General features: G+C 35.3%; 1 protein-coding gene and 2 long non-coding RNA genes across 3 annotated transcripts; 2 read left to right on the forward strand and 1 right to left on the reverse strand.

Moving 5' to 3' along the window:
* Positions 1 to 1,510: 1,510 nt before the first annotated feature.
* On the forward strand, positions 1,511 to 2,919 carry LOC141334344 (uncharacterized). The gene is made up of 4 exons (XR_012355547.1): positions 1,511 to 1,681; positions 1,846 to 1,904; positions 2,129 to 2,239; positions 2,410 to 2,919. It is a non-coding gene; the product is annotated as an uncharacterized lncRNA (long non-coding RNA).
* A 646-nt stretch (positions 2,920 to 3,565) lies between these two features.
* On the forward strand, positions 3,566 to 5,916 carry LOC141335239 (uncharacterized). Its single transcript, XR_012355605.1, has 4 exons — positions 3,566 to 4,668; positions 4,852 to 4,910; positions 5,134 to 5,247; positions 5,369 to 5,916. It is a non-coding gene; the product is annotated as an uncharacterized lncRNA (long non-coding RNA).
* A 370-nt stretch (positions 5,917 to 6,286) lies between these two features.
* LOC141335237 (uncharacterized) lies at positions 6,287 to 11,261 on the reverse strand. The gene is made up of 3 exons (XM_073840638.1): positions 10,625 to 11,261; positions 7,890 to 8,174; positions 6,287 to 7,753 (listed from the first exon to the last, which is right to left on the reverse strand). The coding sequence occupies exons 1-3, from the start codon at positions 11,184 to 11,186 to the stop codon at positions 7,404 to 7,406; spliced, it is 1,197 nt and encodes a 398-aa protein (XP_073696739.1). The 5' UTR covers positions 11,187 to 11,261; the 3' UTR covers positions 6,287 to 7,403.
* Positions 11,262 to 14,707: the final 3,446 nt, after the last annotated feature.

Consider the following 14,707-nt stretch of genomic DNA (forward strand, 5'->3'; position numbering starts at 1 on the left):
ACTCATGATTTACATTAAAACCGAATGCTAATATATTTTAATTATTGTAATGTTCTGACCAGCTAAAACATGTTTATTATTTTTAAGAACTATGCATATATACAGTTGAGGGCAAAAGTTTACAAACACCTTGCAGAATCTGCTACTACTAGTGCTGTGTGATCCCAGGGGGTTTCTTGGCAAAGGCTAAAATATAACCTTTCCTAAAACAGTTATATCCTCACACTATTTTATTTAATTCATTTACTAAGAATAGTGGACACACAGTTGAAGTCAAAAGTTTACATACACCTTGCATAATCTGCAAAATGTTAATTATTTTACCAAAATAACAGAGATTATACAAAATGCATGTTTTTTTTTTCTATTTACTACACACCTGAACAAGTTATTTCACATAAAAGACATTTACATATAGTCCACAAGAGAAAATAGTTAAATTTTTAAAAGTTTACATACACTTGATTCTTAATACTGTTGTTACCTGAATGATTAAGTTGTTGTTTTTTTTAGTGATAGTTGTTCAGGAGCCCTTTGTTTGTCATATTTGAAATTGAAAATCAGGGTAAATGTATAACTTATTTTATTTTCTGTGAAACCTGTAAGTATCTTCTGTACCTTCTGTCAATTTGATTTTTAGGCAAAATAAGAAAAAATGTACACATTTTCATCCTGTTCAAAAGTTTACATCCCTGGCTCTTAATGCATCGTCATCCTTCTGGAGAGTCAGTGAGTGTTCGAACCTTCTGTAATAGTTGCATATGAGTCCCTCAGTTGTCCTTAGTGTAAAAAAAATGGATCTCAAAATCATACAGTCATCGTTGGAAAAGGTTCCAATACACAAAAAATGGGACCTAAAATATTTTTTGGGACCTAAAATATTTGTGGGACCTAAAATATTTTTCTGAAGAACAGCGGGCAGTTTAACTGTTCACAACAAACAAGGGAGTCATGAACAACTATCACTAAACAAAAAAACACAGCTGTGGATCATTCAGTTAACAACACAGTTATAAGAATCAAGTGTACGGTATGTAAACTTTTGAACGGGGTCATTTTTATAAATCAATTATCTTGTGGACTATATGTAAATGTCTTCTATGTAAAATATCTTATTCAGGTCAGTACTAAATAAAAAAAATAGCATGCATTTTGTATGATCCCTCTTATTTTGGCAATATAATTAACATTTTGCAGATTCTTGAAGGTGTATGTAAACTTTTGACCTAATAGCAAAGGTCAAGTATTTCAAATATTATCTGATTTTAAATGTTTATTTTATGAATTTCACAGACAGTTTACTCAACCAAATATCAATTTATGTTTACAATGGAACATTATGGATTTTGTTATGGACTGTATATTTTAATTCACAAAATCACAATAGATATAAAATCACTAAAGGTTTACTATATGTCATAAATCTCCAGGACTTTCCAGAGTTCAGCCGTGAGTTTCCTGGTAAACAGATGCTGTCGCACTTTCATTCTCACACAGAACAGATCGACAGCACAGCACAGATATTCACAGTGAGGATTTTTAAAATATCTCACTCTAAAAGATCAGATGAAACGTACTAGAAAAAACATAAATAAAACAGAAAATTGCAGGTGCAAACAGAGAAGCGTGAGAAAGACAGTTATACAGTGGAACGGAAGAGGAAGGACAACAATGGGAGCTGGTATTTGTTGTTTATTGACCTTTTATACATTTTGAATTGTATATATATCCACAACCATTGAAAAATTACTTTTACATTGTCCTGAGAATAGTACGATGCAGTTATTCTTATTGCAAATTTAAGACATTATAATACCCAAAAAACTGCCAATTATTGTTCTGTAGGAAATTCAAAGGTGTACGATTTGACTGTTGATCTCAGCCAGGAAGACATTTTTTTAAAGGTGAGAACGCTTATGTTAAATACATTTTATTGTTAGCTTATACTATAATGCTGCATCATAAAGTACCAGTCAAACATATAAAAGATCTGAAAGAAGCTGTTTAAAAATGTAAAATGTAAATGTAAATAAAGACAGTCATGCCTCATGGGGCGTTAGTGCTGGCAGTGCTTTTGGTTAAGTCACTGATTAAACTGATTGAATTAGTCATTGTATCTTTTGTCTAGTCTGTGAAGGAGCTTTCTCTTCCTTCTCAAACTCAATCAATAATGAATAACCAATCCATAAAGCCTTCTGGATCTCAGAAAGATGGAAAGAATCTAGAACCCACAAACACAGTAAGCACCATATAATAACTTCATTTCATTATCATCAGCTGCATCTGAACCAAACAGTGTCAAAATCTTTATTAATTACCACCCATGTCTTGCATTCTTTCAAAGTGCCCTGTTTGTTTCTCTGTTTGTTTCTCTGCACTCAAACCTGCACTCAATGCCCAAACGCTCAGCTCCTGTGCGGCTCCTGCCTTTACCCCTGCACTTCTGCTGCCTGCACCAACAACCTATGCCCCCTCATCTCCACACTGCTAACCTGTGAAGTCGTATCCGATCCACTAAGTTATGTGCTTGGATGTCCAACATTCAGAGCCTGTCCCAAGTGTCATAATCTGATTATGCATGAAGAAGGATGCAAATTTGTAACATGCACATCATGCTTTCACCATTTCTGTTTCATCTGCCTGCAAGATGATTGTAGCCAGGATGAAGAAAACTACTTTGAACTAACTTGCAAAAAGCCAAGAGCAGAAAGACAGAGATTTATTTCAACACAGTCGTGAACAGAGATTCCTCCCAAGGTTGGATAGTATTAAAGCAAATGGAAGATTTATCAATTGCTATACAGACTTAATCAGTTAAAGAATTAATTTCACAAACTGATTCAGTATACAAAAGAAATATAAGCATAACAACTCAACAAACAACTCAAGTAAACTTTAATAAAGTAGCACTAGTTGAAACTATTTTATCTGTGTAACTTACTACTACTAGTTTCTACTTATTGTATACCTAAAATGTCAGCAATCTTATCACTTAAAAGGGTCATGTACTGAGAAACTAAAATTCCCTTGATTTTTTTTTTACATTGACATTGTACTATACAATAGTTGTGCAATGTGCCACTAATGCAATACTGCAAAAATGCTTTTCCTAGAGTTTTTGTCTTGTTTCTAGCTAAAATATCTAAAAATTCTTAAATCAAGAAAGATTTTCTAAACGAGTAAAAATTATTTTCAGAAAAAACAATTCAAAATTGAGTTTTTGCTTAGAACAAGCAAAATAATCTGCCAATGGGGTAAGAAAAAAATCTTATTTCAAACAAAAAACAAGATTATTTTTCTTACCCCACTGGCAGATCGTTTTGTTTGTTTCAAGCAAAAACACATTTTTTTTTTGTTTGTGATTTTTTTTTCTAAAAACAAGACAATAATTTTTACTCGTCTAGTAAATCCTTCTTCATTTAAGAATTTTTTTTCTTATTATATATTTTGGCTAGAAACAAGACATATATTTTAAATAAGAAAAGCATTTTTGCAGTGAATAGTGTGGCTAAACATTGCCTCCACGGAAGAAGGTCAACGCCTGCTTCTACATCGCTGCCTGTCTAGCCCCACCCACCGATTCATGCATATTTTTCCAAGTTGTGAAAAATATCTTACTCAGGTCAGGGGCCTCATTTATAAAGACTTGCGTAGAAACCATCCTTGATTTTATCTAAGAACTTTTCTGATTCGATCGTAAGAGCGATTCAGAGAAAACGAACGTACCACGAAATCCGTGCGTACGCCAGTCATTCGGTTATAAATCACAAATGATCGTGGAATTGTGTGCAGCTGAATGTTCCGCCGTCGAAACGCCCCTGCTTAATTAGTTAACATATAAAATTAGCTCATTCCTAAAGCAAAAACTCTGTGACAATGGCAAGTAAAAAGGAGCGCAAGAAATCAAATTATAGTGAGGCTGAACTATCTGCAATACCAGGCATTACCACAAGGAAACGGTCGTACGCCAAGCTGGAATCTGATGTGGAGATAAGTACTTTTCCACGTCAAAGTACAGATCTTTGACGTGGATTTGATCGTACGAACACTCTAAGATCAAATCAGTGCGTAAGAAAGTTTTATAAATGAGGCCCCTGATCTAGATAAAAAAATAACATGCATTTTGTATGATACCTCTTATTTTGGTAAAATAATTAAAATGTTGCAGGTTCTGCAAGGTGTATGTAAGCGTTTGACCTCAACTGTAACTCAGCAGAGGTCAAGTATTTCACATTTTATCTTATTTCAAAGAAACAGTAACATTGTTTTTTTTTTATGAATCTCAGACAGTTTACACAACCAAATTTCAATATCCGTTTTGAACACTATGGATTTTATTATGGACTGTATATTTTGATTGACAAAAACGCAAAATATTTCAAACTACTAAAAGTTTACTTATGTCATAAATCTCCAGAACTTTCCAGAGTTCAGCTGTGAGTTTCCTGGTATGCTGTCGCACTTTCATTCTCACACAGAACAGATCGACAGCACGGCACAGATATTTCCAGCGAGGCATTTAAAATAATCTCACTCAAACAGATCAGATGAAACGTACTAGAAAAACCAGAAAGAAAGGTGCGAAAAATGCATGTGTAAACACGAAAAAGGAATAGTTGAGAAGCGTGAGAAAGACAGTTATACGGTGGAACGAAAGAGGAAAGAATGGTAAGTTGTCGACAAACCTATTTAGAAATATATCCTCAACCACTGAAAACTGACTTTCACTTTCAATTTGTCCTGAGAATAGTACGACGCAGTTATTCTTATTGCACATTTAAAACGTTATAATACAAGACATTTTTTTAAAGGTGAGAACACTTATGTTAAATACATTTCATTGCTCCGTAGGAAATTCACAGGTGTGCGATTTGCCTGGTGATATCAGCCAGGAGGACATTGCTTTAAAGGTGAGAACACGTGTTAAATAGGCCTACATTTTGTTGTTAGCTTGTAACTTATAACTATAATGTTGCATCTTAAAATACCATATAAGAGATCCGTAAAAAGTGGTTTAATAATAGCAGTTCAGCATTAAGACAGTCATGCCTCATGGAGCACTAATGCTGAAAGTGCTATTGGTTAAGTCACTGATTAAACTGATCAAGTTAGTCATTTGTATCTTTTGTCTAGTCTGTGAAGGAACCTTCTTCTTATCCTTCTCAAACTCAATCAATAATGAATAACCAATCCGTAAAGACTTCTGTATCTAAGGAAGAAGGAAACCATCTAGATCCTACAAACACAGTAAGCACTGCATATTAACTTCATTTCATTATCATCAGCTGCATCTGAACCAAACTCAACATAGTGTCATGAAGTTGATAATCTTTATTAATTTCCACTCATTTCTTATATTCTTCCAAAGTGCCCGGTTTGTTTCTCTTCACTTAAACCTTCATGCATAAAAGGTACCTCTGGTAACCTTCTTCAGTGCACTCGATGCCCAAACGCTCAGCTCCTGTGTGGCTCCTGCCTTTACCCCTGCACTTCTGCTGCCTGCACCAACAAGCTGTGCCCCCTCATCTCCACACTGCTAACCTGTGAAGTTGTATCTGATCCACAGAGCAAGGTGCTTGGATGTCCAATGTTCAGAGCCTGTCCCAAGTGTCATAATCTGATTATGCATGAAAAAGGATGCAAGTATGTAAGATGCACATCATGCCGTCACCATTTCTGTTTCATCTGCCTGCAAGATAATTGTAGCAAGAATAAAGAAAACTACTGGAAACTAACTTGCACAAAGCCAAGAGCAGAAAGACAGAGATTTATGTCACCACAATCATGAACACAGATTCCTCCCAGAGTTGGACACCATTGTCTATAAAGTGAACGCATGATTTGTCAATTGCTATACAGAAGTAAGAAGTAACAGAATTATTTTCACAAACTGATTCAATATACAAAAGAAATATTTCACTGATCCCATTTTTTTCCCTGTGCTTTGAATCTACGCCAAGCATATACCTGACTCACTTACACTTAAGTTCTCCAGACTGTAAATCGGTGGGGGTAAATTGGGGCAAAAGTCTTGTAGTATATTCCAGCCTTTAGATTGTTACATAAACCTTGTTCAGTTATGACGTCATCTCACGTTTTCAAGCATTTCACGTCATTCCTCTGTCAACCTCTCAGGTTTTTAGAAGACTTTTAGTTAATAAGGTTTTGGGTATAATACAAAATACAATTTTCAAACTCTGCTGACAGTTTTGGATAACAGACAAAACAGATGTTTATTGACGGGATCTGGTAAAGAGACTGGATCCAATAATCAGAGATTCAGGAGGAGATTCAGTCTAACTGTATTAGAATTTAAAGTCTTACATTGTCAAGATTCAGGGTCCTATTGTCAGGCACTTTAAATCTTAGGAAAAGAAAGACATTTTTGAAAGGCATTAAGATACAATCAATATCCAATTTGACAAAGCAAGGACAGTCATTTCAGGGGTAAATCCAGGAATATCATCTTAAAGGGATTGTTTGCCCAAAAATTAATATTATTTTATTCACCCTCATATCGTTTCAAACCCGTAACACTTTAGTTAATCTTTAAAACACAAATTAACATATTTTGAGAGTCTAGGAAACTTAGAAGATCCAAAAAGGTCACAAAGGCCACATGAATTAAGCGGATCAATCTAAATCTTGTGGATTAAACATATAAATGCACATACATAAAGTGCATCACATGTGTGACCACAAAACCAGTTGTAAGGGTCGGTTTTTTGAAATAAAGATTTATACATCATTAAATAACTTTCCAATAATGTATGGTTTGTTAGGACAATATTTGGCTAAAATATTCGAAAATCTGGAATCTGAGGGTGCAAAATCTAAATATTGACAAAATCACCTTTAAAGTTGTCCAAATTAAGTTCTTAGCAATGCATTTACTAATCAATAATCAAGTTTTGATATATTTATGGTAGTAAATTTATAAAATATCTTAATGGAACATTATCTTTACTTAATATCCTAATGATTTTTGGCATAAAAGAAAAAGCTATAATTTTGACCTATACAATGTATTGTTGGCTTTTGCTACAAATATACCGGTGCTACTTAAGACTGGTTTTGTGGTCCAGGGTCACATATGATAAACATGGAAGCTTGTGTATATGTCACAACTAACCTCATTGGTTCCCACACATCACACACATTTTGAGCTTCTTTGTTTACCAAATGTGATGTTCTATGTATGTGCAAGTCATCATAAAGCGGTTCATATTATACAATTTTCTTAATTTGTGTTTCAAAAATAACCAAAGTTACTCTGAACATGATTACAGAGGTTTAATTTTTGTGTGAACTCTCCCTTTAATAACCTTTCAGTTCCTGACCTATATATTTGATTCATCCTGCAACACACGACTACCATAAATTGTGCATTTATACAACTGTTTTCATGAACACTGATGGACCTTCAATCCACCATCATTTCGAAACTTTTTCCCACACTGATCACAACCATAAGGTTTCTCTCCTGTATGGAGGCGGGAGTGGCGCTTAAGTGTCAATGCGTGACGGAAGCGTGCGCTGCAGATGGAGCAAGTGTACGGCCTCTCTCCTGTATGGATCCTCTGATGGATCTTGAGATGGTGCTTACGGTTAAAGTCTCGCCCACATAGGCCACAACGGTAAAGGTTTCGGCCGGGGGGAAATGCATGACGCTCGGGACCCTTGTGAATGTTGTTGTGGAGCTTTGGGAAGTGGGTTTGTTGGCCAGAGCTTGAGGATGAAAGGAAATCCATGTCTAGAGGTAGAGAAAAGGAAAGACTACATAATTGTATAATGGCATATGCTTAAATGGATTAATCAGGCTATAATTGTACTCATTGCAAATTAACATAAGGCTCACTTGCATGGCATATTACTTATACAGTACTTACCTAGGGGTTGGTTGGTGGATTGGCAGTGCATGCTTGATTGGCAGCTTTCTGACTGCAATGGCTGAGGTCTCCAGTCTTCCAGTAGTTGAGACTGAGCCAGAGAAAGGCTGTCTGAGTTAGGCTCCTCCACTACAGAGATGGACACTGGGATTGGGTCATCATAAGCCTCCTCTTTCTCCACCTTTACAGCCACTTCAAGGGATGACTCTTCACTCAGCACACTTGCTACTGTCCCAGCAAATGCCTGATCAGTTTTGGCCACACTGTCTTGCTCATTCTTGATGTCTGAAAAGGAAGCATTTTCTTAAAATCATCAAAATCTACTTTTTAACTTAAAATGTACTGATAACAACCATGATAATACAGGTTGTACATTAGAAAGCCACATAATGAGTCAGAGTTCATCATAAGTGGCCGGTCCATAAAACATGACCAGTACTCATGTACAGACAGGACAGAGTGTCATACAAAGACAAAACACCATCAGGGCAACAATCATGTACTTGAACTTGAACACTGTCACATGAGTGTACAGTTGAAGTCAAAAGTTGTAGAATCTGCAAAATGTTAATTATTTTACCAAAATAAGAGAGATCATACAAAATGCATGTTATATTTTATTTAGTACTGACCTCTGACATAACATATGTGACCCTGGACCACAAAACCAGTCATAAGGTTAAATTTTACAAAACTGAGATGTATGCATCATATGAAAGTTCAATAAATAAGCTTTCTATTGATATATGGTTTGTTAGGATAGGTCAATATTTGGCCGAGATACAACTTTTAAAGATCTGGAATCTGAGGGTGCAAAAAAATCAAAATACTGAGAAAATCACCTTTAAAGTTGTCCAAATTAAGTTCTTAACAATGCATATTACTAATCAAAAATTACATTTTGATATATTTATAGTAGGAATTTTGCAAAAAATCTTCATGGAACATGATCTTTACTCAATTTCCTAATGATTTTTGGCATAAAAGAAAAAACAATAATTTTGACCCATACAATGTATTTTTGGCTATTGCTACAAATATACCCCAGCGACTTAAGACTGGTTTTGTGGTCCAGGGTCACATATGCTTACATATAGTCCACAAGAGAAAATAATAGTTACATTTGAAAAGATTATCCCTTTCAAAAGTTTACAAACACTTGATTCCTAATACTGTGTTACCTCAATGATCCACAGCTTTTTTTTTTTTTTTTTTTTTAGTAACAGTTGTTCATGAGTCCCTTGTTTGTCCTGAATAGTAAAAATGCCCGCTGATCTTCAGAAAAAATCCTTCAGGTCCCACAAATTCTTTGTTTTTTCATCATTTTTGTGTATATGAACCATTTTTAACAATGTATAGTTTTTGAGAACTATCTTTTCACACTGAGGACAACTGAGGGACTCACATGCAACTATTAGGTTCAAACGCTCACTGATGCTTCATAAGGAAACACAATGCATTAACAGCTGGGGGTGAAACCTTTTGAACAGAATGAATGTGTACATTTTTCTTATTTTGTCTTAATACCTTTTTTCATTTAGTACTGGCCTTCAGAAGCTACAGAAGATATTTACATGTTTCCCAGAAGAAAAAATAAATTAAATTTACCCTGATCTTCTTCCCCCTTTAGTTGAAAAAATAAAGAATTTGTGGGACCTAAATGATTTCAGTAGCAGTTTAACAGGCAGTTTAAAGGGATGGTTCGGAGTAGAATTGACTTCATTGCTATGCACTCCGAAGCCCATCTAAATACCCCATCCGAAGTTTTTTTTTACCTTAGTCAAACATTTATGGAGATATTAAGAGTTTTTCGAATTGCTTGTTACTCCTCCTCCTACTACATCTGTGTACATGTCAACTTGTAGGAGGACTTTTACGTGCTTTTTTCAAACCAGGGAAGTGACGTCGACGTGTCGCCATTTGTAGTTTTTGAGACTAGTAGGGATCGGCTAAAACGTGTTTTTAAAACACTCATGGTGGACTTACAAATGTTCTGATGCAGCGTTTTGTGAGTACATAATCTATTTACACTACTGTACAAGTTTGGTAAGATTACTTGCACGTTTAGTGGTGCAATTTACGAGATACATCACATGTACCATTCACTCCTGTAACAAGCAATTCGTAAAACTCTAATATCTCCATAAATGTTTGACTAAGGTAAAAAAAAAACTTCGGATGGGGTATTTACATGGGCTTCGGAGTGCATAGCAATGAAGTCAATTCTACTCCGAACCATCCCTTTAAGTGTTTAGGACAAACAAGGGACTCGTAAACAAAAACAGATGTGGATCATTCAGGTAACAACACAGTATTAAGAATCACGTGTATGTAAACTGTTGAACAGGGTCAGTTTTGTAAATGCAACTATTTGCTCTTGTGGACTATATATAAACGTCTTTTATGTAAATATCTTATTCAGGTCAGTACTAAACAAAACAACAACATGCATTTTGTATGATCTCTCTTATTTTGGTAAAATAGTTACTATTTTCCAAATTCTGCAAGGTGTATGTAAACTTTTGACTTAAAATTTGTATATATGGGTAGCACGACTGCGACGGGACCACAGTTATGGCTGTGGGAAATGCACAAGTAAAGAGTAAACATGAAGCCAAAATGTGCCAGGTGTTACAGAGGCGGTTGCCATTTCGAAATCATTGGCAGTCTGTCATTTTAAGTGGTTTAAGCCTAAACGTACTCATTTAATCGTCCTCAAACATCAAATATCTTACCATTTATGTCGCCTATTCTATAGCGCGTTGAGTCTTCAAGCGAGTCCGAGTTTAAAGTCTGAGCGGACGCGCCTCCATGGGGGTTCCCACAGACTAAGCCTCGCTGGAATACATTAATTTCCTTGGATCCACATATCTCATAATCAAGTTCCGAGTTTACAGCGGGCTCGGTTTGTTGCCCGACATTAAGATTATTTAACTGTCGACACCCGCGCTGAACCCTACTGTAGCTGAGTGGAGGGTTTGTCACCAACTGATTCGTACTACCGATGGGGAAATCTTCCAGTCTCTGTGGCTGTTGATTAAGGCGACCGCACACATTAGAAAGTTGTGTTTCAGCTGTTTGTAGCCTAAACTTGAGCGCACTGTTGTCCTGCAGAGCCTCTTGAATCTTGCCCTGCACGTCTCGGAGCGCTCTGTCCAGCAGTCTGGTGATCTCCGCAACGGCGATCTCAACCGCAACGCCGAGCGCGTTCTGCAGGGTCGCAGTCAGTTCGTCTTGAAACGAGAACGATACGTCAGCAATCACTGCGGGATTTGCAGGACCGCCGTTTACCTCCATTTCCTTTCTCGTTTAAAATAACTTTTCGACAATATTCTAAATATCTCAAGAAGAGACGAAGTGCACCGCTCACTGGATAACGCTGAAGTGGCGATTGTTTTTGTAGTTGGCCAACCAAAAAGTTTCCTTCGTTGCATGCAGTTAAAACAACTGAACACTTGTAGTTATTTGTACTTTATTTTTAGTGGAACTCATTCAACCGCTAAAAATTAAACAAGCAAAATACATATAAAACATAAAATTAACTCTCGTTAATACTGGTAAAACGTCTAATATAAATTAACTAAATAAAACTCCGGGAAACAAGGTAGTCCGGCAAACACGTTGTATTTTTTAATGTATTTATTTTTCTTTTTTATAGCAATATACACTGTTGGACAGAGAACATACTAACATTTACTAACATGAAAATATAGCAATATCTTATATGGAATGGACTCATTAACAGAAATGTAAATCAGGACAGCACTAAAATAGTAAATATTTTGACCTAGATAATAGGTTTTCAGGCGTTCTACTTTTTTTATTTGTTTATTTATTTTGGTATTTTAAACTTTTTGGCCTATTCGTTTTAACTCATGAAGAAATAAAGTAAAGGGTGGCTTACATTTGTTCTATCTGCATGTGTGAATGTGATAATTTACCCAATAAAATGACCACATTGATTGTATTTAATAGCTGTTTGTAAATCAAAGAGGTTTTTTTTCATTAGTTTATAGACATCACCATCTCACTATTCTAACTTTTCATGTCAGTACCAAACAATCACACCCTCTCAGTGGTTCTTCTTGACTGAGGGGCCACTAGGGGGCCTTAGCAAAATATAAGCTGTAAAATAACTGTACTGAGATATCATGCAGAGCTTTTTGACAGCCCTAGTATAATTTATCTGTAATAATAATAATAATAATAATAATAATAATAAACACCAAACTGATGAGGCATGTTCTGTCAGTATCGTCAGTTTGAAGGCATGTGACCCTGGACCTCAAAACCAGTTTTAAGGATCAATTTTTTTAATTATCTGAAAGCTGAATAAATAAGTTTCAATTGATATATGGTTTGTTAGGATAGGAAAATAATCTAAAGAAAATCGCTTTAGTTGTCCAAATGAAGTTCTTAGCAATGCATATTACTAATCAAAAATTAGGTTTTAATATATTTAAGGTAGGAATTTACAAAATATCTTCATGGAACATGATCTTTACTTAATATCCTAATAATTTTTGGCATCAAAGAAAAATCTAAAATTTGAACACATACAATGTATTTTTGGCTATTGCTGCAAATTTACCCATGCTACTTAAGACAGGGTCACAAATTTGGTCCAGGGTCACAAATGTTTATCACATCTGTCAACAACATACGCAGCCAAATATCTAAAAAAGTGATAGGGGACAGAGAAAAATAAAGAGACCAAAAAGCCACAACAAGAGAAACTTAATGAAAATGGAAACTAGAAGAATTTTTCTACGCTGAAAGAAGGTGAGAGCTTAAAGGGTTAGTTCACCCAAAAATGAAAATTCTGTCATTAATTACTCACCCTTATGTTGTTCCAAATCCATAAGATGTTTATCTTTGGAACACAAATTAAGATATTTTGGATGAAATCTGAGAGTTCTCTGACCCTCCATAGACAGCAAGGGTACCATGTTCAAGGTCCAGAAGGTAGGAAGGCCATTGTTAAAATAATCCATGTGGTTCAACTGTTTTATGAAGCTACAAGAATATTTTTTGTTGCACAAAAAAAATAACAACAATTCAATAATTCTCCTATAGCTCTCCAAAATGGCGCTAGGGTGGAGAAGAATTGTTGAATGAAGTTGTTATTTTAGTTTTTTTTTTTGCACACAAAAAGTATTCTCATAACTTCATGAAATTACGGTTGAACCACTGATGTCACATGGACTGTTTTAACGATGTTCTTGGTACCTTTCTGGACCGACCTTGAACATGGTAGGTAATTAATGACAGAATTTTCATTTTTGGGTGAACTAACCCAGTTTGAAAACAGATGCTGAGCTTGCATCTCTTTTTTTTTTTTTTGCTTGACAGGTAAAAAGAACAGCAGGGTTGGTGTGGCAGAAGTCTGATTGAACAGATAACATCTTACTGCGAAATTATGATGTAGCTAACATTCTTTTCAGCATTATGTAAAATAAAACATGCAACAATGAAATGTTTTATGCTGTGTGTTTTTCAAAGGTGTCTCATGATATGTTTCCTTTACCTGATTAACTTAATAAGCATGATTCATTATTTTAGTACAGTGGAAGTTCTACTCTATGTAAATACACATTTAAAAAGTTTGAAAACAAGCACATTTGTTGTCATTTCAGCAGGAGTACAACAGGAAAAAATAATAGACTGTGTCGGAGGCCCTTCAATTGACTTGGATTGACAGTGGGAAACCTGCTGAGAAACACCAGTCATCTCCTCTTAGTAGGGGGAGACCAGGGATGGTTGTAACACGGGTCATTTGTAACACTTTACAAGTTACGAATCACCATATTTACTTCACACATTCTCAGTTTAGTCCTTATTCCACATGTGAGGAAGTATAGAGCCCTGTGGCAGACACAGCAGATATTAGAGGAGAAAAACTCATTTTGAGGTAAAAACTTTTTAAACTTTTTTTTTTGTAATGACAGTACCTGCTTTGTAGTTAAACTCATCAACGTTTAAATAAACAAATTATGTTTATTGTGTGTTTGTGTAGATATTTTCAGGCAAGTGGTCAGTGCTAATGTTTTGGCTGTTAGCTGTAAGGTAAGCTAGTTCATGGCTACAAGATTTAAGGTTAGTTGTAATGTCAATAAAACATGTTATTACCTACTCCAAGCAATTTTTTTGGTTTTATTTATGTGTTTTCTTTGAATTTTAGTATGCCTAGGTCTTGGAAGAGAAAGACAAACTGAGTGTTTAAGTTCAATTTTATTATGGCCAATTACTATGTCTGACATTAACAAACTTGCTTAAACACACACACACATGCATGTTATTCAGTTTTATTATCATGATGCTAATGTAACACAAACACTCGTACCAGTTATGTTGAAAAGCCAGTGTTGAATAAAAGCTTTCTGAATCCATTTTTGTCATAATTCTTGTTGCATAATTTTACATCTCATCCTGGTGGATATCAGGGTGTGTTACTAACCCAGACAATGAGGTGAATTGTAATATTTCACTCCTTGTGTTTGAAACCATGTATTTTCTGTTTGTGCTGCAAAGATAACAGCTACGCCATTTAATAGCAGACACTTGTAACTTGTCTGAATCACATTTTGAATGCACTGGCTTAAAAAAACTCAGAAATGCAGACAGAAATGTTAAAAATGTTACAATCATCCCCGGTCTCTCCTAAATGAATTATGTGCATGCATTTTCGCAAACTGCAGATAGTAATTTTGCATCAGAATAAATTTAGTCAGCATGAATATTCGTCTAATTTCTTGATACAGGTGAAAACTGGCAAGTGAGTTTCACCGTATTGCACTGACACAAAAAATTGCAAAAGG

Source organism: Garra rufa, chromosome 5 (assembly GCF_049309525.1).
Source record: "Garra rufa chromosome 5, GarRuf1.0, whole genome shotgun sequence".
Classification (NCBI taxonomy): Eukaryota; Metazoa; Chordata; class Actinopteri; order Cypriniformes; family Cyprinidae; genus Garra; species Garra rufa.

Excerpts from the sequence above, each read along its gene's own strand:
- LOC141335237 (XM_073840638.1), bottom strand. The coding sequence starts at position 11,186 with ATGGAGGTAAACGGCGGTCCTGCAAATCCCGCAGTGATTGCTGACGTA. Across the intron at positions 8,175-10,624 it reads TAGAATAGGCGACATAAATG|ACATCAAGAATGAGCAAGAC; the intron begins GTAAGATATTTG and ends CTTCCTTTTCAG. Across the intron at positions 7,754-7,889 it reads ATCCACCAACCAACCCCTAG|ACATGGATTTCCTTTCATCC; the intron begins GTAAGTACTGTA and ends CTCTACCTCTAG.